The 26432-nt window shown below is 42.8% G+C and overlaps 1 protein-coding gene across 7 annotated transcripts in view; it reads left to right on the forward strand.

Annotated features, from left to right (window-relative positions):
• Nucleotides 1-26432, forward strand: part of GLI3 (GLI family zinc finger 3) — a 438381-nt gene that overhangs the window by 126894 nt on the left and 285055 nt on the right. For all 7 annotated transcript variants that reach the window (XM_061585984.1, XM_061585983.1, XM_061585985.1 and 4 more), the window contains one exon: nucleotides 2052-2294. In XM_061585984.1, coding sequence (XP_061441968.1) covers nucleotides 2052-2294 — 243 coding nt within the window. The remainder of the gene's footprint in view (nucleotides 1-2051; nucleotides 2295-26432) is intronic.

Genomic DNA, 26432 nt, shown 5'->3' on the forward strand with positions numbered 1-26432 from the left:
AGAGTTTTAAATGTAAGTTCGCCACATATTGTACACTCAGCCATAAGCTGGAGCCTATCACATCTTCTTGAGTGTACTGTATGATGGAGAATGTTTATGAACATGTTTGTTGCATTCACAATTTCCATTTTAGTTGTGTGTTTGAAACTTCTTAGGTGTATATCCAGAAATATTGTGTGAACTACCCCTCTTGGAGTTGAATACAAAAAGTATTCACAATCAGCAAAAAATACTTTAAAAGACAGCTTTTGCTGGTCAGGGCAATATTCTCCTGAAATGTAGGAGTGATGACTGTCTACCTGTATTAATCATGTTTCCTTAACTGTTTCCAAGAGATGCACTATGGGAGTAAGGGAAGTAGAACTGCATTGTGAGAGGCAGGTTGCTTGTCTCAGGTGGGGAAGTAATGCTTGTTTTCATTTAAATGTATGCACATTTCAAATGTCCCGTTTCCAAATTGGTCGTCTTCTGGAACACTTCCCCCCCCAATCAGAGTGTGTGTGTGTGTGTGTGTGTGTGTGTGTGTGTATATATATATATGTATATATATATATATATATATGTATATATATATATATATATATGTATATATATATATATATGTATATGTATATATATATATATATGTATATGTATATATATGTATATGTATATATATATATATATGTATATATATATATATATATGTATGTATGTATGTATGTATGTATATATATATATATGTACATATATGTATATATATATATAGTGGGTGGCTGTCCGTAGACAGTCTTATGGGACAGTTGTAGGCATAGATTAGCTGAGAGACCATACTGTTTAAAGGTTGCATTCAGCTTATTTATACAGGTAAGAGCTTAATCACCTGTCTCAACTGATTCCTTGCAGCTATGGTTGTGGGGCCTATATTGTGATTAGGAATTACTATTATTATACAAATCAACAGAGAAATCTCTTCCTTTTTACATTTCTTTAGTTTTTCTCTCTGAGTTTTGTAGTGTGAATATTGGTATGGATGAGTGAACAATTTCAAGATAGTTCTGCTAAACTAATAAATGTATGTATTTCTAAGAAAAAGCCAACTTAAACACAGTTTAGGTTGAGACTTTTTTTTAAAAAAATGCACAGACAAACATTTAAGCATTCTACTAATATATTTGAAAAGATCCTAACTACTTACAAGAAATAAATTAGCCACTGAAATACATACACTTCTGAAAGTCTGGGCAATCACTCCTTCCCCTTCTTAACATAATTCTGTCATTTCCTCAAGGGCCATCCTAGCATAACTCAGAATAAATTGCATTTGGAGAAACAGTGATTAGAGCTAAAAGTTTTAAAATATTGAATAGTTCTATGTGCTCCCCGATTCAGATAGACCACGTTCTTCATCCTGTGTATGTGTAGCAAATCTATATAACATTTTAAACTGTTTGGATTATTGTACTTTCCTGCACCCATGCCTCACATATGCTCAGTGTATTTACCTCAGGCTCCAAGTTTTAAAAATTCCTTAATTTTAATAACCAGAATCTCCATTTAATGTCATGAAGCCTTTCTCTTTTCAATAGTACAACTGTGGAGGCATAAAGGAGCATGGTGCCCAGTACAAAGCACCAGTGGGTGGCTAGGCTTGATTTCGTTTCTGCTACCAGAGTTCATCTTCTGCGATTTGTGACAAATTGTTTTTTTCCTTCCGATCAAGCAGCCAAAACTTCCAAGTCTTCTTGTCCCAGAGGAAAGAAAATAGCAAGTCAATGTCCATTCCTGTACGATTAATGGTCCCTGTGGTAAATGATTCAGTGAACGAGGTGATGATGATCTAATGCACAACTGCCACTTGCACTGAATGGCTTATGTTCCCCTTCCTCTCCTCCTTCAACCTGTATCCAGGGACGTTTTTCATAACTATGCATGTGTCTACTCCTCCAAACTTACACTATAGCACAGATCATGCTTAAAGGAAGAAAAAACTTGTAAAACTTTGATTGTTTGCTACATCTGATCTAAAAGTTTCTCTTTCCCCTCCCAAATCTCTTTCTTTTCCTCCCTAGAGGATGAAAGTCCTGGACAGACCTATCACAGAGAGAGGAGAAACGCAATCATAATGCAGCCACAGGGTGGGCAAGGCCTTAGTAAAATCAGTGAAGAACCTTCAACATCCAGTGAGGAAAGAGCCTCATTAATCAAGAAGGAGATCCATGGATCTATATCGCATCTTCCTGAACCTTCTGTACCTTACCGTGGGACAGTCTTTGCCATGGACCCCAGGAATGGCTATATGGATCCTCCTTACCGTAAGTATTTAATTCAGGTTCAGTTACAGAAAGCAAAATCAAGATGGTCTGTAAGCTGTGGCTTCCCATAGCGTTTTACATTGGCATTTAACATTGATTTGAGAAGGACTGTATTTATAAGACATTAAAAACAATTATTCTGTTTGTTGAGAAATTTGATGGGTGGGGTTGAGTGGGGAAGAGAGAGGGGGGGAAAGGAACAGACTGCTACATTTTGGCTTTAAGGTTAACAAAAGACTGTCCCCAAGTACTTTTCCTGAATAAATCCCACCCGTTATGGCACCCATTTCTACAGAGCTCACACAGGAGGAGTTTCCAACGTCTCTCCAAAGAAGAGTACCCTAACTATTACTCCTAGTTGCATTTTGTTACAGATTAAGTAGAATATTGGGAGCGGCGATGGGATGAAGAAATGTTATAAAAAGGAACAACCTGATGAATTATATTACAAAAGTATTCTTTGCGAGGTTTTTTAAATAGTAGTATCACAAACTGCTGAAATAAAACATATATAGGTATGATCGTGAGCTTTGCTCCCAGACACAATGTATCGCTAGGGTGGGAAAGCATGGATGAATTTCAGCTTTGGAATTTCTCATCAGGCATCATTAATAAAGAGTAAAAAATTAAGTGATGCTTGGACGCAGATGTGCAAACAGATTTCTCCATAGACAAATAGTATGGGGAAGTTTAAAGCAATTTTGTCATCTGTTTCTCGTTTTAAAAAAAGAGGGAGAAAATAATTGAGTTGTATAGTGCTGAAGTACATCTTGAGGTGTCGGTCTGAGCCTTTTGATTTTAGATTTATCATATAGTCAGGGTATGTGCTTCTTATTTAACTTTTAGTTTCTCATACCAGATGAGAGACAAGATCCCTGATGAAGGACCAGTGTAGGTCTTGTCACGCTCCTTTTTCCTCCCCCCACTTCATTCAGAAATGTTAGCGTTTTGAGGCAAAAGGTCAAATTAGACAGATGACTGATTAGTGAGGACAGCTGATTAGTGCATTTTTTTGGTAAAGAGAGTGCTGGAGATAAAAGCTAATTTTATCCCTTCATTAGTTGGGTTAGCAGCAAAGAATGTTCACTCATCAGTGTGCAGATCAAAGTGTGTCTTACATATAAACGTTAAGTCTCACCAGGACAGCTCCACTTTAAAACAGAGTCTGACAATAAAAGATAGTAGCTGATCATATAGATGGAGGTTAGGTAAGAAAAGGAATATTAGTTTTCTTTAGCATTCAAGGGAAAAGTTTGGGTGCCACAGAGGTTTTCACATTACTTAGTCTGGCAATGCTCTGAGGGCAGACTGGATTTGTGAACATTCCAGAGATTGTCTGTTTGCTCTTCTATGCTGAATCTTTTCAAATGCTTTTTAAAGTTTTGCCCTAGTTTAAACACTTTTAAGGGAATTCACCATGATTAAAAATATTAGAAAATCCTAATACACATCTGCTAGTATTTATGTGTGAATCTGTAGTTTTGCTAGGTCATAGCCACAGTCTGCATTCCTCAGCATGGTTATTCTCATGCAGGAAACATTGATTTCTTTGGGACTTGTGTGTGTATAGCTAAGCACAGTTAAAATCAAAGGGCTTACACATGGAGATGTCAAAAGTATGCCACACATGAACTATGGTTCAGAAGCAGTTGAATTTTAAGTGGCTAATGTGTTCAGGGTCTTTGATATTTCTCCTGCCATGTAGATTTTAGATGACTACTAGCCCAAAATTGCTTGCTTTGCGTAGTTTTAAGTGAGACAGTCGCCCACTATATGGCTCAAGAACTGTATCCAGCATTATGAAATGCCAAAATGTGACTACAAAATCTGGCAGTGATTCTTTTACAGCAGTGCAGTGATTATATATAAATAAAAATGAAAGATAAATGCTGTAGATAAGACAAATACTATGTTAACCCTTGGATCTCTTGCTGTATCTTCTTCCAAGTCTGCAATATCTGTTACAGACACCAGCCAATACATAATGTGTAATCCTGGCAAGTTCACAAGCTGAAACTAAGGGTCAATTTATATAGGAAAGTGCATGGAAAGCACTTACCTGTGTAGAGTCCTGCATAGCATGGCGTTTTGTTTAATGGATTTTAAAGTGATATGCCAGCCTGTTGTATATAGTGTTAATGTGCCAATGCAACTTCCTTCTGGGACATAGGTCACTGCTGTGTGAGTACTGTCACATGGGTTAAGAATGGCCTTTAAATAGCACACCAGACCATGTAGAACAGTAATTGTTTCACACTAATTGCTTTCTGTATACCCCACATCGTTTGGTGGGTATATTATTAATTTTCCAGAATACCCATAATGGTTTGTTGTAGCTGATACATTGATACCTGGATTATTTCCAGCTGCCCCCACCCCACAACCGGTGGTTATGAATTGTAACAACGAAATTTAGAAGCCTCAAGACATTGGAAAAGAGTGTTTTTTCTTTACGTTTTATTCAATTCCTTAATTATTCTTCAGTTTAAGAATTATATCAATCCATCCATCACTAACAAGTTTTCAGACAGGTAGACCACCTTAGTTGTCCTTAACTGTAAAGGAGAGACAAAGTTAGTTTTTCATTTTAGTTGTATAATATATATTTGTGAGAGTTTGTCTTACACATTGGAGGTCACAAACTTTCATAGAATCATAGAATAGTAGAGTTGGAAGGGGCCTATAAGGCCATCAAGTCCAACCCCCTGCTAGCAGTGAGTTTTGGGCTGCGTTGTCATCAGTACACTGATGACACGCAGCTCTATTTCTCCTTTTCATCCTCCTCAGGTGAGGCTGTTAACGTGCTAAACCGTTGCCTGACCGCGATAATGGACTGGATGGGAGCTAACAGACTGAAGCTTAATCCAGACAAGACTGAGACGCTGTTGGTGAGTGCCTTCTCTGCTCAGATGGTGGATGTTCATCCTGTTCTTGATGGGGTTACACTCCCCTTGAAGGAACAGGTTCGTAGCTTGGGAGTTCTTTTCGATCCTTCCCTGTCTCTTGAGGCCCAGGTGGCCTCGGTGGCACGGAATGCTTTTTACCATCTTCGATTGGTAGCCCAGCTACGTCCCTATCTGGACAGTGACGACCTCGCTTCAGTTGTTCATGCTCTGGTAACTTCTAGATTGGACTACTGCAATGCGCTCTACGTTGGGCTGCCTTTGAAGACTGTTCGGAAACTACAGCTAGTCCAGAATGCAGCGGCCAGATTGTTGATGCGGACCAGAAGGTCTGCTCATATAACACCTGTTCTGGCCCGTCTGCACTGGCTTCCTATTTGTTTCCGGGCTAGATTCAAAGTGCTGGTTTTGACCTATAAAGCCCTACACGGCATGGGACCGCAACACCTGGTGGAACGCCTCTCCCAATATGAACTTACCCATACACTGCGCTCAACATCTAAGGCCCTCCTCCGAGTACCATCCCATCGAGAAGCTCGGAGGGTGGTGACTAGAACCAGGGCCTTTTCAGTAGTGGCCCCCGAACTGTGGAACAGTCTCTTTGATGAGGTGCGCCTGGCGCCGACGTTACTATCTTTTCAGCGCCAGGTGAAAACCTTTTTATACTCCCAGGCATTTTAAAGTGTATTTTAAACAGCATTTCCGTATTTTGGATGTTGTTTGGTTCGTTATTGTTTGTTTGTTTTTTATTATTTATTGTATTTATATATTGTGCTTGTTTTTATCTTTTTGTACACCGCCCAGAGAGCCTTCGGGCTCAGGGCGGTATATAAATTAAACTAAATAATAAATAAATAAATAATAAATCACAGGCTCTACTGTTGCTCTCAGTCTGGATATGTTTAAAGCAGGAGTGGCTGAGCTGTGGTGTTCCAGTTGTTGCTGGATGACAACTCCTTTCATTTCTAACCATTGCCATGCAGCCTGGGGCTGATGGAAGCTGGAGTCCAGCAACATCCAGGGGGCCACACATTAGCCATCCCTGGTGTAAAGATTTCCACCAATGTAGTTTACATAATACACAAGTGACAGCAAGCCCTGTGAGAGTCTGTCATTTGTATGAGTTTGTAAATTTGTAAGGAAGCTGAAGCACATTGACAGAAGTCAGTACATACACCCAGACTGGAACGGGTCTAACTGCAGAGGGAGTAAAGAAGAAAAGTACAGGTGGCTTAAATCTGTGACTTTAATGAGCTACAGGTAGAACATGAATTAGAGAAGTCATCCATTCCCCTGCTTAGTTTCTTGCCAGTTGAGTAAATAGATGGACAGAAAAGGCTGCATTTCTCTATTGTAGCTGAGTAATCTCTGTGGTTGGAAAATGTGGCCTTTTCAAGATGTCTAGCTTGTGCTTCTGTATATATCTCATTTGTACATATAGGCACATTTCTCATAACACAGGAGGGAAAAAAAGAACAAATTTTCTTTCTTTTTTTAAAAAATGTTTATTTTTATTGTGTTAACCCCCACCCCAAGCTTTTAAATCAATTGTGTTTGGAATGCATGTGGAGTTACAGTAATGCGGAAAAACTTTAATGCTTTTCATTTATGTATGTTGACATGTGGGTCTTTGCCTTTGTAACTAAAAGTCTGATATGGGTGATCCCTTCCAGCCTATGTGTCCAGTAAACATGATCAGAAAAGAGGAGGGCAGTATCAAATAGCTGAGACTCAAGGTTGTGTTTTAAGTGTATATGATACTGAGATAGTAATGCCTCAGCATTCCATAGAGTGAACCATGCCCCACTGTTAGCCTTCCCCAGACGCAGAACCCTAGTTCTTATTGAAGTGGTTGTCTAGGTTGCATATCACATCAGATTACAGACTCTTTCTGCACATACAAAGCTACATATCAGGAAGTTAGCCTTTCCCCTGACATGCCAATTTTCTGCATGTAGAAATTTGTGTGTGTTTGAGTGTGTGTGTGTGTGTGTGTGTGTGTGTGAGAGAGAGAGAGAGAGAGAGAACATTCATTCATTCATGTGAGCCTTCACCTGCAGTCTAAAATGATATGGCCTCAGGCATAGCTTTTCTACCCCAGTGAGAACACATCCATAAATAAGTGGGATCTGCAATACAATATTACAGTGTGTCCCTATCCCTAAGAAGAGTACTCTTGTTCAGGGTTTCAGTCAGCTTGTAGTGGGAGCTTTTTAGTCCTGTTCAAGTTGGTTTCAAGAGCGAGAGGTCTTCCCCTGCTGTGCTATACAGTGCTACAGGGCTGCCAGCCCCAGTCATGACAAGCTCTGTACTGGGAAGGGAACCATTCTGGTGACAGAGATATCTGTTTTGAAGATGGAATATAGTGCAAGGGAGGAGCTTTATAAGCTGTGTGCATCCCTCCAACCCTACCCTTCAGATGCTTGGCAGAAGCTGTTAGAAGCTTGAGCAGGCCAATTATCTCTCTCTCCCCATGCCTTCCATTTTTTTTTTTTTTTGGAGGGGGGCTGTGTGTTTCAATTGGCATCTGTGTCTCAATTGCTGTCAAACATTCTCTTGGGCTTAATTCATAGACCTGCACAGCCTGCCTAACTTCTGGTTTCTACTTTAGCGCGCTCTCTCTCTCTCTCTTGGCTTGTCGTCAGCATTGTGTGTAAGCTCTTGTCAGAGTTTTGTTTCTCCCTTCTAAACACTTTTTCTATTAATTTACAAACTTTGGTAGTTCTTCAACCTAGGGAATACCCAAAGTATGTAGAAACCACTACCTTTGAGTGGCCCTGTTTAGCTTCCAAACTGATAGGCACTCAACTGCCCCAGACTGCTGTTAGAGGGAATGATAGAGGATATAGCCCAGGGGTCACCAATCTTTTGGGGCCCAATGACACATTTCAAATTTTGAGAGTGCTGGGGACACCAGTCACAAATGCTGCCATCGGGATGTGGCATAAAACAGCATTAGAGAATAGTCATGATTAAGCTTTTCCCTATTTGTATTGCCATACTAGAAAAGTCTTGACCTGCTGAATTTTGGCCTGCCATACAGTTGTTAAAAGCATAAGAACCCTGTTTTTCCCCAATGCCAACCCTAAATCAAAGCCTAGGCTACCATCCTGCACCCACTTACCTGGAAGTAAGCCCAATAAAATATAAAGAGATTTACTTCTGAGTATATATGTATACCATTGTGCTGTAAGTTAACTATAGAGTGAATTCTTAATGAGTCCCAGGTCTGTAGATCCTGTAAAGCAGAAGACATGCCCAAATCTCTTTGCAAAGTTTACACATTTGCCTTTTGTGGGGAGGGGGAATCTTGAGTAGTAGTATTTGTAAAAAATAACTTCTAGGCCTTACCTGATCTTGAGAGAACCCAGCACAAGATATATGCATCTTGCCTGCTAGGAGAAAGGAAGGTCAAACTATGGCGATTCTAAGGACTGGAAAAAATACAGAAACAGGAGAAGTACACTAAAAGGGATGGCAAAATAGCAGCTGTTTAGGATCCCAGAGATTCCTGTTGCATGGTGGTCTAAACAACTCACTTATCAATCACAGCTCTGACTTTGCTCATTGGCTAATAACACTGACAGGCAGGAACAATCAGGTTGGCTCATTTCACAGAAATTGCTCAGAAGGATACCTGCATGTTTTGCTCCATGGCTTTCTTTCTAGGAGCTCTAGAGACTTACTTTTTCAAAACAAAGGAAAAAGAAAAGAAAAAAAAGCTCAGATTCTGGGATACTTGTTGGGGGCAGCACTGAAAGCCTTTGCGAGTACCATGGCAATGAGTTGATGAAGTCTTACAGTGGTTAGTGGACCACAGCAGTGCTGTTACAGAGCATGTTTAGGAAAAATGGCCAATTATTGCTGATTTCATCTTGTTTTAAGCTTCAGTACTGTGTTCGTGTAACTCACATTGAAATCAGTGTGATTTATTTAACTTTACACAGAACCAGAGCAACAGTTTATGGTAAATTCTCTTTACTATCCATCAAAAATGGGAAGAGAGGCAATCTGGGGAATCTCCACCAGGAGGGGATTCCCTAGTCATAGTCCCACTGCTGAAAATGTGCTGCTGCTTCTACCCAGCTTCCTGATACTAAGGATGGATGGGGCAGGAAAAAATGTTTGGGGTTTATTATTTGTCACCACTACTATGTACAGTGTCTTACAAAAGTAATCAGACCCCTGACCAATGCTCTCATATTACTGAATTACAAATGATACATTGTAATTTCGTTTTGTATGATATTTTATTTTGAAACACTGAAACTCAACATCAATTATTTTAAGGTGACGTTGGTTTAATGTTGGGAAATGTTTATAAGAAACATAAAAACTGAAACGTGTTGCTTGCATAAGTATTCAACACCCACACATTAATATTTGGTAGCGTCACCTTTTGCTGCAGTATCAGCTTTAAGTCTTTGGGGTAGGTATGTACCACCTTTGCACACCGTGTCGGAGGGATTTTGGCCCATTCTTCTTGGCAAATTTGCTCCAGGTCATTCAGGTTGGTTGGACGTTGCTTGTGGATTGCAATTTTCAAAGAGCACCACAGATTCTCAATGGGATTGAGATCAGGACTTTGACTGGGCTATTGTAGGACATTCACCTTTTTGTTCTTGAGCCACTCCAGTGTCGCTTTCCTGTTGTGTGTCATGCCCCTCTCAGAGGACTCATCCAATTAGGAAGAGGAATGGGAGACTGCAGACCCAGGAGAGGGGACAAGCAGGGAGACAGCCCAGGACCCTTCGCCAGACCGCCTGTCAGAGTCAGGAAGCAACCAGGAGGCTGCCCCTTCCCCAGCAGAGAAGAAGACACCAACAGGTGTTGCAGCAACGAAGGCAATCAGCGCAATTAAGGAGCAGGAGAGCTCGCAAGAACACAGGCAGATTGTAAGCACCTGGGCCTTCTAAGCCTGAAGAGTATAAAAGAATGGAAGGAAAGGGAGACTCCTTGCTAGAGTCAACGTCAAGCCTTGCTGCAGACATTACTCCATTTCTCCTGTTGACCCATACCCTTGGACCCTGCCCTACCTGATCAGAATATCTTGGTTTATGAACATTGGACTACCTTAAGGATTCGACTCTCCGCATTCCCCTTCAGCACTTCCCAAATGGTAACACGCTGCCTGGCGGATTTATGGTCTGGCCTGCAGCTGGTATCTGTTAATTAGCAGCTCGCCTTTGTTCCCCCCCCTCGTTTGACACTGTGCTTTGGATCATTGTCCTGCTGAAAAGTGAACTTTCTCCCAAGCCTCAGTATTTTAGTGGACTGCAGCAGGTTCTCTTGCAGTATTTCCCTGTATTTTGCTCCATCCATTCTTCCTTCAGTTTTAACAAGATGCCCAGTCCTTGCTGATGAGAAGCATCCCCACAGCATGTTGGTGCCACTATCATACTTCACTGTAGGGATGGTGTGTCTTGAGGCATGGGCAGGGTTAGGTTTGTGTCACACATAGTGCTTTGAGTTTTGGCCAGAAAGCTCTATCTTGGTCTCATCTGACCACAAAACCTTTTCCCACATTGCAGCTGGGGCACTCTCATGCTTTTTGGCAAGCTCCAGACGGGCTTTCAGATGGTACTTTTTGAGTAACAGCTTCTTTCTTGCCACCCTCCCATACAGGCCAGTGTTATGCAGAACTCTTGATATGGTTGACTGGTGCACTGTTCTGCCAAAGGTTTTTCCCTTTCTGAGGCAAGAAAGTTTGGGATCTGAATGACCATGAAACACACTTGTGAACAAGGAAAATATAGTGTCTTTATTGAAGCAGTGTTGTTGATTTTGACAAGCAGGCTCTAATTCCTTACAGCAGATAATAATGAGCACAGCTTTGATCTTATGTTCTCTGTTTTCCTTGCCAGAAGCCCCACAGACAGTAGACTGAGAGATACCTTTTGTCCCTGTCTGGATTTACACTGCGCTGCTCTTCCCTGCAGGCCAGTGCTGAGGCTTCTAGCCGGTGCTGAGGCTTATCTGCCCAGATTGAGGGTCCCGTATTTATATCCAAAAGACCTTCTGGGAGGGGGCACGGGTGGCACCTATACCTGTGAGATTTTTATCATAGTGTCTCAGATCTCACACTTCTAACTTTTGTTTAACACTCATAGTCACCTTGAAGCTGCTACAGGCTGGCCTGAGAATGCAGTGTGAGGACTTTTCTCCTCCTTGCAATGCGCTCATTGTTTTGACTAATTAAACAGTATTTCTCAGCCTCTGCTGTCCTAGGCAGAGACAAACACAGTTCTTAAAGAAGGTTTTCCAAACAGTGTCAGAAAAGCTGCACTTTGAACTGTTCTGTTCTAAACAGAACTCCAGTACCAGGCAAGCAGTTTGCAAAAGCAATAACCCTCCCATAAATCAGGGGTATGAGAGAAGAATTATGGGACAGGGGGAATGGGGCATGCCACGCTAAACCTCCTCGGTTACATTGAGATGACTTCTGTTTTTTATTTGGCTTTACTCCACTCCCAGCCACTGAACTCTGTAGCTCCTTCAAAGTGATTGTTGGCCTCTCTGTGGCTTCTCTCACAAGTCTCCTTCTTGTTCGAGCTCTGAGTTTTGAGGGACGGCCTTCTCTTGGCAGTGTCTGGGTGGTGTGATGCAACTTCCACTTCCTGATTATTGATCCAACTGTGCTCACTGGGATATCCAAACACTTGGGTATTATTTTGTACCCTTTTCTTAATCTATGCATTTGTATTATATTATCTCTCACTTCTGTAGAATGCTCTTTGGTCTTCATTTTCCTTCAGATCCACAGCCTCTTTCCACAGTGGGGCCAGTGTTACGGAGAGCTCTTGATAGGGTTGACTGGTGCACCATTACTCCACTCCCAGCCACTGAACTCTGTAGCTCCTTCCAAATGATTGTTGGCTTCTCTGTGGCTTCTCTCACAAGTCTCCTTCTTGTTCGAGTTTTGAGGGATGGTCTTTTCTTGGCAGTGCCTGGGTGGTGTGATGCAGCTTCTACTTCCTGATTATTGATCCAACTGTACTCACTGGGATATCCAAACACTTGGATATTATTTTGTACCCTTTTCCTAATCTATGCATTTGTATTACATTCGCTCTCACTTCTGTAGAATGCTCTTTGGTCTTTATTTTCCTTCAGATCCACAGCCTGACCAAAGATCCTTCAACAGTGGGGTTTTTATCCTGACAATGTGACACCAACTTTAATGGTTCACAGGTGGAGGCCAATGGGAAGGTAACTGTGTCCTCAATAGGTCAATTGCTTTCATCAGTGTAAACTGGGAGCTTCCACAGCACAGGGGTTGAAACCTGTTTCAGTTTTTTATGTTTCTTACAAACATTTCCTAATGTAAAACCAATGTCACCGTACAATAATTGATTTTGAGTTTCAATGTTTCAAAATAAAATATCATACAAAATAAAATTACAATGTACGCTTTGTAATTCAGTAATATGAGAGCATTGGTCAAGGGTCTGATTATTTTTGCAAGGCACCGTATGTTTTATGTTCCAGGAAATGGTTTGAAAGCACAACAACCTTGCTGAAGCTAAGTAGACCTGGGTCTTGCAAGCACCCGGGAACCATATGTACGTTGCCATGAGTTCCATAATGGAAGAAAGATGGGATATAAATGTTATAAATAATATCTTTTTAAACAAACCAACCATCCCTAAATCAGGAATAGTTGCTTGGTTACATCTTTAAAGAACGTGCAAGTTGTCTTGCTGGATCAGACCAAGGTTTGTTTGGTATTAACTGTAGCCAACCAGGTGCCTCTGGGTGCTCAGAAGCTAGTTAAGAAGGTGAAGGTGATGGTCTTCCTCTGTTGCTTGTTGCCCTGCAACTGACATTCAAGGATACAATGTCTCTGAACTTGGAAGTTTATTTAGCTATGATGGCTAAATTTAAATACTTATCCTCCATGAATTTGTCCAAAAGGTAAAGGTGTCCCCGCGCTTATAGTGCGAGTCGTTTCCGACTCTTAGGGTGACGTCTTGCGACGTTTACAAGGCAGACCGTATATATGGGGTGGGATTGCCAGTTCCTTCCCCGGCCTTTCTTTACCCCCCAGCATATGCCGGGTACTCATTTTACCGACCACGGATGGATGGAAGGCTGAGTGGACCTCGACCCCTTTTACTGGAGATTCGACTTCCTCCTTCTGTTGGAATCGAACTCCGGCTGTGAGCAGAGCTTCGGCTGCGTTACCGCCGCTTACCACTCTGCGCCACGGAGGGTCTTGAATTTGTCCAACTTCCTTTTAAAGCCATCTGAGTTAGTGGCCATCACCATATCATAAGGTAATGTTATTTATAATAATAATAATATTCTGTCCTTATTCCATCATGGAACTCATGGCAATGTAAATTAACGTTTTCGTTGTAATTCCTGAACCTACTGGGACCTTACAAGGAGGAGCTGCTGCCCCCTGGGAGATGAATTCCCAAGGGCATACTGCTTTCTCTGACACGTTGGTGTGGAGGAACTGGCCTTGACCTTTAGGCAGGAAGATGGTTGTGTTTGGATATCAGTTTTTTAAAAAAAGATGTTAGGATGTTGTTGTCTTACTTTTTTGTAAGTTTATTGCTTGAATGTTCTATATTAATTTTTGTGAGCTATCTTAGGGGCCTTTTCTTGTTGAAAGGCAGAAAAGAAATAAACTCTTTACTACTGCCAATCAGTTTCATTTGGGAGAGCCTGAATTCTAGTATCAAGACAGGAGGAGGAGGAGGAGGAGGAGGAGGAGGAGGAGGAGGAGAACAACAATAACAACAACAACAATAACAACAACAACAACAACAACAATAACAATAATAATATTTTTCATAACGGTTGATGGTAAAATTGCCAATTTCCATTCCAAAGCTGCAATGTCATTCCAATGACTCTCCTTGTCAAGAGACAATATATATTAATACAACCTTTGAGGTTTTGTGCAATATCAGCTTAAAATATGAGATAGTGTGAAGAGGGCTAGAAAAGAATTACAGACTGCATCAGATCTTTGTGTCCTTCAGTGTTTCTTTGATCTCTTGTTATGCTGCTTTAATCGTTCTTGTGGCTCAGCCAGAAGCACAAGGAACTGCAAGACCCTTGGAAGTTTTCATCTCTTGGATCTGGGAATCACTTCAAGAACTTTAATTGATTTTAAATCTTTAAAACATACCTGCCCTTTCAAGCTTTCTTCTGCAAACAGGACATTTTAAACATTTATTTTAAAAACATATACCCTGTTCTTTATTCTAAAGGACCTCTAGGTGGTTCATGACAAATATAAAAGATCACTGTGGCTAGGTGTACAAAAAGTCTGGCAAAGAGGGCAGACTGTGCACTGTTGTTTGTAAGACCAAGAACAGGATCCTTCCTCTCACCAGTGTGCCAAATTTCCAGCTCTCTGTTCTGTTACTGAGTAGGTTGGTTTAGATGGAACTCAGTCTTGGGGCGTCTACATTGGGTGTAATCTGGCTTTTCTCTGAGCAATGAGAATTTCTTTATGGTGATCAGGGAAAGCTCCTAAGCTGCAAGCCAGCACTGAAGTTCAGCATGTGCTTTTCACAAGGACAGGGGTAAAATTGCTTGATTGATCTCCCAGAACCCAGTGCCATATGTAATGTAAGCAAGCCTGTCATTCAACTATTAGCCATCTCTTGTGAATAACTGGGAGCCGGCAAGCAAACATATTTTGCCTTAATTAAACCAAGTGCCCCCTTTGCAGCTCTTGAGGGATCCAATCTCATCCTCTTTCAGGGAGAGCCAAGAGCACCTTACTAAAATAAGTATTGATGGGCGGGGATGCTTCTGTTACTTGGCTTTAGCACTATGGCATGACACAGTGGGCATGACTCAGGTTGTTCCAGAAAACTCACCACTTGCTTCTTTTATTATATAATGACTCTAATGTCCAGCCTAGCAGAGAGCCAGTGTGGTGTAGTGGTTAAGGTGTTGGACTACGACCTGGGAGACCAGGGTTCGAATCCCCACATAGCCATGAAGCTCACTGGGTGACCTTGGGCCAGTCACTGCCTCTCAGCCTCATGAAAACCCTCTTCATAGGGTTGCCATAAGTCGGAATCGACTTGAAGGCAGTACATACATTACATTACAATGTCCAGCCGGGACCTTTTGTGAAATGGCTTTTATAGATGCAGGATGAGGTTCACTGATACTTCTCCCTAGAATTGGGTGTACATTGCATCCCAAATTTGTTCAGTTCTTTGGGGACCATTTGGGATTGCTCTACAAGAATGTTGCACCCCATTCTCAGTTACTGTACCATCATGGATTGTTGCAGGAGCTACTGTCTCTCTTTCTATAGCTAAGTCCCTCCCATGCATTCTCTTTTTCCTTGTTCCCTTTTTCTATGAACCATGTTCGTTATTTTTTCAGGATTAATCAGGACTCCTCTTTGGAAAATACTTTTAAACCATGCCAAGAGGCCTCGATGGAACCCAAATTAAAATGTAAAAGAATCAAACTTAAAGAAGGGGATGAAGTGCCTTGAGGGTTGTGATAGATGATGGGATCCCATGATTATGGGACACAGTGGCTGATTGTCTTTGTTTATGTAGGGGGTTTCAGACTCTGATGTTTCTTGAGAAGCCAAAATGAATTGTGTTTGACTTGCAGACACAGACTCCTAGTCCATTAGTGATAGTGCCCCTCTAAGTTACAGTGAAAATCTGGTTTTTCACTTTTTCATTTTCCTCTGATCTCAGGACAGGTAAATATTAAGGTCTAAGGCTGCAGTCCATGCCTACTCAGAAATAAGCTCCATTGGGTTCAGTGGGACTTACTCCCAGGTAAGTGCGTACTGGATTGCAGCCTTACTCTCTGGCTTTTTTCTAACTCCTGTATTTCCCTGATCACGCTTTCTTTCAGCTTTCATGAAATCGGGAAAGCTAGTACTTTGCATGTGAACTTTCCCCTTTCTGGTTCTTTCTTGGTCCCAAAGACCCTTCCTTGTTTTTCTATATAAGGCTGTTATTTAGCTTCTTCTTCCCTATGCAGTAATAACTATGTGCATTGTCCATGGATCGTGAGTGGGTGGCCTGTGTAAAGTACTATGAAATATTATGTAAAGGCACTTCAAACTTCAATATTCATTATTTTTACTGTTACAAGTATTTTCTTTTTCTTTTATAAAGTTGCCAGATGCCTTCAGAGTAAGAGTCTGCAACTGGCAGAAGGCTGGCCTTCACTGGGTGTGAGAAGGGAGGGTAGTAGATGCCCCCTGTGTGAAAGTTATTGAGTGGGTCTGACTGTTCCCAATTCTCTCAGAGGCCTACTGGGATAACTGGTTCAGGTAGGTTTTTTTGGTGGGTTCTTGTTGGGTCCATATCAGGTGTTTAGGAGGAGTCTTAGTAAGGAGGAACGTGGGTGATGCCACCCCAATTTCAGTGATCATGGGTAGAGGGAGCTATAGCCCTGGGGAGGTGGTGAGCTACCATAGAAGAGGAGGGCAAGGCTATCTATGCCTTGTTCCTCTCTGCCACTCCTCTCATGGATGGGTTCCTCGTTGCTCAACTGCTGTGCCCACTGGCCTATGTGTGCTGTTGTTTCACACCAGATCAGTACACAATAAGACCACACTCATCCATGATTTGATCATGGATGAAGGTGCCATTTTGGTGTGTATTATCGAGACCTGGGTGGGTGAGCTGGGAGGAGTTGATCTGACCCAGCTTTATCCACCTGCATACTCAGTGCAACACCAGCACAGTGCAGGAATAGGGGGTGGGAGGAGTTGCTGTGGTCTACAGAACTTCCATCTCTGTCACCAGGAAACCACTCCGTCCTGGAGCTGGCTGTGAGGGCCTGCACCTGGTGTTGGGTCAAGGAGATAGTAAACCAGGGTTGCTGCTAGTGTACTGTCCACACTGCTGCCCAGCAGCTCTCTGACCAAGCTGGCAGAGGCTGTCTCGGCTATGGTATTGGAGGAGCCCAGAATGATAGTCCTGGGTGATTTCAGTGTCCATGCTCCCTGATCGCTGTCAGCTGTAGCGCGGCAGCTGGAATACAGTAGGGCCCCACTTTCCAGCAGTTTTCACTTTTCGGCGGGGGCCTGGAATGTAACCTGCCATATGAGTGGGGCCCTAATATATCTTTTTCGCTAGAGGCCCAGGTGACCTCAGTGGCTAGGAGTGCCTTTTACCAGCTTCGGCTGGTAAGACAGCTGTGGCCATTTCTGGACCAGTTAACCTGATCACTATTGTCCATGCACTGGTAACCTCCAGGCTGGATTATTGTAACACGCTCTATGTGGGGCTGTCCTTGAGGCTGGTCCAGAAGCAGCAGCTGGTGCAAAATGTGGCGGTGAGGCGTTTCACTGGGGCAGGGTATCACGAACATGTCACCCCGCTGCTGAATGAATTGCACTGGCTACCTATTAGCCACTCAGCTAAGTTCAAGGTTCTGATTTTGGTGTACAAAGCCTTACACAGCTTGGGACCAGGATACCTGAAAGACTGTCTTACCTCTTATATACCCAGTCGATCAGTACGCCTCCTGCAGATTCCCTCTTTTAAGGAGGTTCATTCTGTACAACATCAGAAGTGGACCTTCAGTGTTGTGGCACCTACCCTTTGGAATTCCCGCCCCTTAAATGTTAGACAGGCGCCATCTCTGTCATCTTTCTGGCACCTCCTGAAGACCTTCTTCTTTCAACAAGCCGTTTAAGTAGAAACTTCATCTCAGTCTGGGTCTGTGTTGAAATAGATTTTTAATACTTTTTAAAAGCTTTTTGTTAAAAAAGATGTTTTTAAAGCTGGATATTTTAAAAAGATGCTTTTAAAGATCTTTTGTTTTAATACTTTTTAAGGATGCTTTGTTGTAATATTTTAAAGTTTGTTTTTATGATGTTTTAGAGTGTTTTTAGTACTTTTGTTTGCCGCCCTGTGCTCTTACTGGAGGAAGGGCAGGATATAAATCAAATAAATAAATAAATAAATAAATACAGTCACAGTCCTGGTGTGATTGTTGTTAGCACTCCAGAGCAAGCACGCTATATTGATCAGTGCTAAATTCCCTGTAGTAAGGAAGGTATTTTCAGCCTGTGCAACCATCTTCAGTAAAAAAAAATCCCCAAAGTCCTCAAATTAGTGTTTTGCATAAATATGTACAATATATAAGATAATGTTTCACATAGAAGTGTACTCTGCAGCACTAGCAGATGTGGGAACGGTTCCTCTAGTTTGGTCCCTAGAAAATCTCATTGGTTTTGAGGTTTTGCAAACATTTTTGCACTCTTGCCCATAGAAATACAGTACATTTAGAAACACAAAGATAATTACTTTTTTATTGTTTGAATTTTGGGGGAATGCTATCAGACCTTATCCACATTGTCATTGTGTTATTACTGTTTTGAGCAGCGTCACTACTTTACGCTACCCCCAAGCAATCTATCCATTGTGACAGTGGCTGATCTCTGGCCATGGCATGACTCCCATAGGGCTGTAGACTAAAAAGAGCAAGGGTTACTTGGGAGGTGGCTCAATGACTCAACTTATTATAGGAGGGTCTGGCAACCATAAACGACTATGGGGATTCCTGTTGTAGTGTCTTGCTTACTGGAACCCAAAGTTCTCTGTCACAGAGAAACAAAAAGATGAACTCAGATGTCTGAACTGGTAGATTCTGCATTAGCAATATCCTAAGTATTTATTTGCTTGTTGGGACAGTGTGGTGGTGAAAAGAATCTGCTTTAATCTTGTGATTGCAAAACCTTTTTAATTATCTTGGGACGGGATATTTCCTTTTGTTAGACTCTCTTCATGGTTTAATTTTCCATTCAGTTTATAGATGTGCCTTTCCGAAATGGAAAAAAATGAATGCTTCATAATATGTACATTTTCATTTGAAACATAAAGCAATGGTTTTTGCAGATAATCCCAAAATACTAGATTTTAATAGTTTTAGCATAGGCTTTAAATGTTTTTTTTTGTGAATGGTGGTGTGTTCCAGAATAACTCATATTTGAAACCTCATTAAAGTGAATATTTCATATGTAATGTTGGGGGTGGCATTTTTACCACACTTAGCATGGATTTATTTCTTTGGAATGTTTTAATTCATTACACAAATAACTTATCATTGGGTAATTCTTATTAAAGGGCCAGTCACTTTATTGTGGAGGAACACATTTGCAAATGTTTTTAGCAAGGTCACTTCTCACAGTTTTTAATACTCCTGATGGAATTTACCCATATGTTATGCGTCCAAAAAGTGTAAAGCAAGCTGTCTGGACACACACTTATGCAAAGGAGTAGCACACCATCACAGGCTCTTGTGTTCGTGACCAGATCCTTTATAGACCTATAATGGAGTCTAGTAATTTCCCTAGGAGGTGTTTGTCTAATCTGTAGTGAGGGACTACAGAATTCTGGTTATTTCCATTATTCTCCACCTTCAATATGAAACTTTTAGTTCATACATTCGAGACTCCTGGATCACAGCCTACTTACTTATAATCTGACTTTCTATCTATATTGGTTATCTTAAATTGTTTATATTTTTGGTAGTGAACTCTACACAAGTCATTCAGTTGTTGTAGATCTTTTCTCACCCAATTCTCTGTGACAGAATGTCTGTGTCATGCATGCTAATATTTTTGTTTGTTCATCACAACCCCTCAATTCTGTGTCAATCTGGTGTGTTACATTCATGATTATGTTTTTTCATTTTAAGCTATAATCTCTATAAAGATATTTCTGTAGTTTTCATTCAAAGGAAATGGATTTGAGTTCAATCTTACAAAATAGGCAATGTGGCACCAGCACCAATATCTCCAGCACACAGGAAAATATATAAACCTGTGTTATATGGGCACTGGTGTAACTAGTCTAGTACTGGCTGCTCTGTAGCAGGAAAGGGGCAAAGACTTGCACAAGCCTTCTCTCCCTTTGGGAAGTGTGGGAAAGGAGAGAAAGAAGCCAGTGGGGTTCCCAAGCATTTGTGGCCACTGTTCAGAGTGCCAGGAAAAAATATTCTGGCACTTCCCACAAGAGCAGCAAGTGTTGGCTTCCTTTCCCTTGCAGCAGTGATGGCAGGTGGTGGAGTGGGGACAAAGGAAAGAAAGAGGCTGTCGAGGTTTAACTACATGTTAATACATTAAAGCAGAGTGGGGATCCTCCAGCCTCTGGGCCAGTCATGGTCCCGTTGAGGCCATTTCCCCAAAACCATGCCTGCCCACCCACCAGCTGACATCATTGGAGTCTTGTTCCCAGGAGGGAACAAGTTTGCACAGCCACGGCAGCAGGATTTAATTCCCACTCACCTGCTGAGTAAGGATTGAAGCCCATAAGTATCCTACCTCACCCATAGGAATCAGACTCAGTATCACTGATATGCTTTTCTCCATTATTTTTAATGTGCAATTTAACTCTAGAGTGGTACGTAGATCAGATTACAGGTTACACAGATTTCTGGGCCTCTACAAGGCATTTCTAGGCATGGCTACTCAAACAACGACATTGTCACAAATATCTGACATGCCTCCTGAGACCATTTAAGTAGACTCGAGGCAGGCTGACTAATTGCACAGGAACTGTCTCGCAGATCAGGATTGGGCCAGCAAGCGGACACTCCTATGGACAGGCTGGTGTGTAGGCTCAGTTGGTTTGCACCTGCATAGCTGGCGGTGCGTCGGTGGTGACAAGAAGGAGATGCCCCAGCCAGTTCTCCTGTCTCCTCCTTTGGCTGCAACTCTCACTTCTGCCCTGAGGGTGGAACGAGAGGCAGATCTGCAGGCAAAGCAGGATTGGAAGGTGTAGAGATGGAAAGTTCACTGTCAGGTACCATCGCAGCCGAGACCTCCGGGGTTGGGCTGTTGCTGGCCAGACCACTGAGGTTTTCCCTGGTTTTTGCTCTCTCCTTTTGCAGACTACTGGGCCCTTCCCCCAGATCCCAGTCCTCGTCTTCCTCCTCCCACTCTGCCAGGAGTTCTCTACAGTTTTGCTCATGACAAAAAGTGCCCTTTGTGATGAGTATGCTGCCAAGCTTCCTGTGGCTGCCTGGGAGTGTTGATGTTTTATTGTTTTTATAATATGATATATTTGTTTTGTTTTTTAACATTGTTGTAAGTTGCTTGGAGACCTTCAGGTAACAAGCGGCTAACTAATAAATAATTTGAAGCAGTTATTGTACGTTGATACTTCAGAGAGGCTTTTGCAAAGGTTTTGAGACAGCTCTTCTGTTCCTGTTTGCTCAAATGGAAGCACCGGGGTTGGCTTAAAGTCTTTTCCAAGTCTTCCCCCTTCTCCCATTAACTTCCTGACATCAGGGATAAAGGGGGAGGGGGGGAGACTAGGAGAAGCCTTTGCAAGTCTCCTTTCCTCCTCCTTCAAGTTCCTGATCCTGGGGACGTAAAGGGGGAAGACTTGCACAAGCCTTTCCTTCTCTGTCTTTGGAAAGTGTGGGAAAGGAGAAAAGGAAGCCAGTGGGGTTCCCAAGCATTTGCTGCTGCTCTTCAGAGTGCCAGGAAAAAACATTCTGGTGCTTCCCACAAGAGCAGCAAGTGCTGGCTTCCTTTCCCTTGCTGCAGTGATGGCAGGGGGTGGGAGTGGGACAAAGGAGAGGAAGAAGTTATGCCAGCAGCATAAGGTAGAGTAGGAAACCAGTGGGGTTCCCAAGCACCTGCTGCTGCTGTGCAAAGCACCAGAAGAGCTTCTTTGTCTCATAGCAGCAATGAATGCTTAGGAATTCCCGCAAGGGATTTTGACAGGCACCTGTCAAACATGTGGTGTCATAATGATATCATGTGATTGACCATCCACCTGTCAAATTCGGCCCTTGAGGATAAGGATAAGGCCCTGATAAGGATCTGGTCCGTGGAACCGAAAAAGGTTTGCCCATCCCGACACGAAAGCATGAAATAGTATCCTGACACTTGTTGTTTTTAAAAGAAAGCAAGGTTACTTTGGGAGGGGGGAAATTAGAGCAGAGAAATGGTAAGTGGTGAATGTGTTAAGCTTCCATACCACATCTTAACTGTATTCCTTGCTCCTGGAGTAGCTGGGGAAGAATGAGTCTCTTAATCCTTTCTCCACTTATTTATAAAAGTATATACTGCTGATTATAGTCAATCTCAAGGCAGTGTACAAACTAAAATAATAAAATCACAATAATATAAAAAAAACCCTGATGACTCAAGGGCACCATTAATTAGCTCCTGATATTAAACCCCAGAAAAAGCTTCAGTGTATAGGTGTGTATTTATCAAACACCAAAATATCAGCGTTGGTGTTTGTTGGAGCTCCAGTGAGAAGTGATTCCATAGGAAGGGGGCTATCACAAAGAAGGCCCTCTTCCTGGTTGGGACTAATAGACATTGCACACAACTAAAAGGGCCTCCTCAGCTAAGTACTCTGCTCTGACGGCAGTATGGAGAGAGGTGCTCCTTCAGATATCCTGGTCCTAAGTTGTTCAGGGTTTTACATGTTAAAACCAAAACCTTGAACTTGGCCGAGCAGTTTATTGCAAGCCAGTACAGCTCCTTTGGGAGCGCTGTAATATATATGTGTGTTAGGACACAGCATGCTCCACTGAGTAACTTCATTTGCAGCATTTTACTTCAGAATCTTCCAGACCAACCTTAAAGGGAAGTATCACATAGAGCATATTGTAGTAATCCAGTCTAGAGGTTACCATTGCATGGATCATGGTGGCCAGACTGTCCCAGTTCAAGAATGAACACAATTGGCATACCAGCTGAAGGTGGTAAAAAGTGCTCCTAGCCAGGAGGAAAGATTAATCTAGTAGCTCTCCCAAACTGTACACATTCCTTAAGGGGGAGTGCAACCCTACCCAAACCAGGCACATTTCCCAACGTTTGGACCCAGGAACTATGTGCCCATGGGACCTCCTTCTTTTCAAGATTCAGTTTCAGTTTATTGGCCCTCATCCAGCCCATTATTGCATCCAGGCACTGGTTCAGGCCTTACACAGCCTCATCTGATTCAGATGTAACAGAGAAATAGAACTGTGTATCAACAACATATTGCTAACACCATGCTCCAAATCTCCTAGGGGCTGTTCCAATTTGCTTCATATAGATGTTAAATTGCATTGAAGACGGTATAGTCCCCTATGAATCCTTACTTTCACCAGATAAAAAACTTTGATGGTTCTTATGTGTGGACGGTCTGTTTTTACAAGAACTTCCAGCTGTGTTTAATAGATCGTTTAAATTGCTAACTGATCAAGCAGTGAAAAAGAGTGTTAGATTTGACTATCATGAGAGCATAGTGAGTTCCTTGGGCACAACTTTTCTTTTTCTTAATAAATAATTATTTGGGGGCAGAAAATACTTTTTACAAAAGAAAAAAAAACCACCTTGCAGTTATCTATTAAGGAGTTCAAAACACCCCCTTAAGGCTCTAGTATTTGAACCAGGAACTTCATGGGATGAGGTTGGGAGTTAGCTTAATGATCTGTCTAGGTCTATGGTTGCTCAGACTTTAGTGCCTTCTTCAGTCCCAGAAGGGAATTCATATGTGCGACACTGACCCTTGATACTGGCAGGCAATATAAAATATCTGGATTTAGTGAGCTTGGGATAAATAGCAGGAATCTTGCCTTCTGTCCTTGCTAGCTAAGCTGACTCTTTTTCCTCTGTGTCTCAGGCACCAGCTCTTGCCCTAGCCTCATCCACAGCTGAAGTCCCCTACTTCCAGTTATGCTCTCGCACAGTGGGGACCCTGACATGGAAGATTCCCATCCCAAATTTTGGTTTGGATATGTCCACACGCTGCATCAGCCTTGCCCTGACAGAGCTTCTCATTGCAACCATTTCAGTAAGCGTGTTTCCTATTCTCAGGGAGACCACATAGGAAGCTGCCTTATACTGAGATGGACACATGGGCCCATCTAGCTCAGTATTTTCACATATTTTCCCCAGGATTTCAGGCAGGGCTGTCTCCCAGCCATACCTACAGACACCAAGAACTGAATGTGAAACCTTCTGCATCCAAGGCAGATGCTCTAGCACTGAGCTATGGCTCTTGCCCATTGTGTTCTTTCTCTTCAGTTTTGACTTTGGTTGAACTAAGATATTCCAGTTTGCCTTGTTAGAAGGTTCAGTTTTCCTGAGATTTCACAGAGAATTCTTAGAAAACCTTGGGAGCCTTTCTGAGCCCCCCCCCCCCCAGTTTAAGAAGAAAGCTTGGAAAGACAAAATCACAGGTAGATTACTTCGGTTTCTTCTCCTGTATACCATTAGTGGGGAACTTTTATCAGTTTGAAGACCACATTCCCTCATGAAAAACCTCTGAGGGCCACATACCAGTGGTGGGTGGGACCGAAAGGAAAAGTGGGCAGGGCAAAGGATGCTACTTTTACCCTTATATAGTAGGCCACATTCCAGCAGTGTAAAATACAGGTTTCTACACGAGGCATTATCATAGTTCTTGGATGCGTTTCAGCCAGGCGACAGCACTCAAGCAGGCCATGGAGCAATCTATTAAGAGGTGTGGTTTAGGAGGGGCATGGCTGGGTAGAATCCTGAAGGTCGTATTGAGAAGCCCGGAGGGCTGCTTTTGGCCCCCAGGCCTGAGGTTCTCTACCTTTCCTGTATATTAATAGCCAATTAATTATCCAAGTGTTGATCTTTATGTTGCCAAGACAGCACAATGCACACACAAGAGGGAGGTATCAGCAGGCTTGCAGGAACCCCGTTTTCAGAAGCACCCCCCCAAAAAAAGAAAAAAAATAACATCAAGGGACAGAAACCCCCTAAAACAGCCCAAATGAGGATTTGGTATGATTAATGGGCACGCAGTGCTGAACGTTGTTGGAAACAGAGGGGGGAATGGAATGAAGTATCCTGGAAAAGGGAATGATGTATAGTCTGGTGATATGGGGATGCTACCAAAAACACCATTCCTTTGTGAAATTCTGCCAGTACAGGCAGGAATGCTCACCATGTGATATGTTAAGGGTATTTTTTTGCCAGTAGCAGCCGATGATGTGCCTAGGCAGGGAAATTCATGGATGTGTTCTACATGTTATGATGCAAACAGAGGTACGTTTTGAGGCTTCTGTTTTCAGTAGCATTCCGAAGTCACCCATAAAGTGTGGATCCATCGTTACTTTAAGGGAATTTCTATAATCATGGAAATCATCTAGAGCGATGCCATACTCAGGCTTGGATCCCCAAATCTCAGCAACTTACATGATTCCGAAGTATACTTCAGTTCTGTGGGGACTGCAGAATGATAGAATCAATGAATAGCAGAGTTGGTAGGGGCCTATAAGGCCATTGAGTCCAACCCTTTACTCAATACAGGAGTCCCAAGTTAAAGCATACCTGACAGAGGGCTGTCCAGTTGCCTCTTGAATGCCTTGAATGTTGCATGGCCTACCACCTCCCTAGGTAATTGGTTCCGTTGGTAGCTTTCTAACAGTTAGGAAGTTTTTTCTTGATGTTTATTCAAAATATGGCTTCCTGTAACTTTATTCTGTGTCCTGCACTCTCGGATGATCAAGAAGAGATCTTGGCCCTCTATTGTGGGACAATGTTTAAAATACAGTAGGGCCCCACTTATACGGCCATAAAGTGAAAATCACCAAAAAGCGGAACGTTGATCAGCTGTAGTGCGTGGAGCTCCAGCTGACAGTGCTTGGCCCCTGAAGCTTCCCCGCAACAGCTCATCGATGTTCCACTTTTCTGTGCATTGCCCTCCCCCCCTCGCTCGCCCTTGTTATGGTGGGGGAGTAGTGGTCCCCTTCTGCGGCAGGCTGCCTGCCACGGATTGCAGGGAGGGAGCTGCCCGCCCGCCCCTGCTCGCTCACCCTCTACCACCTCCCTCGTCCCCCCTGCCTGTTCGCTCGCTCTCCTCCACCTCCCTCACTCATCCCCCCTGGCCCGCTCGCCCTCCCCCCACCTGTTTGCTCATCCCCCCTTGCCCACTCGCCCTCCCCCTGCTTGCTCGTCCAAGCGCTTGCTTGCTGTCTGCTGCCTCCCTTACTCGTCCCCCCTCCCACGCTCACCCTCCCCTGCCTATTTGCTCAAGCAGTCGCTTGCCCTCCGCTGCCTCCCTTGCTCGTCCTCCCTTGCCTGCTCGTCCTCCCTTGCCTGCTCGCTCTCCCCCTGCTTGTTGATGCACTCTCTTGCCCTCTGCTGCCTCCCTCGTTTGCCCCCCCTTGCCCGCTTGCTCTCCCCCCTGCCTGTTCACTCGCACGCTCACTTGCCCCCCTCTGCCTCCCTTGACAATAAAATGGTGCCGGATGCCCTTCTCAGACTCAGCTGCTGAGCGTGTCGTCAGAG

The sequence above is a fragment of the Rhineura floridana genome, chromosome 10 (genome assembly GCF_030035675.1).
Source record: "Rhineura floridana isolate rRhiFlo1 chromosome 10, rRhiFlo1.hap2, whole genome shotgun sequence".
NCBI lineage: Eukaryota > Metazoa > Chordata > Lepidosauria > Squamata > Rhineuridae > Rhineura > Rhineura floridana.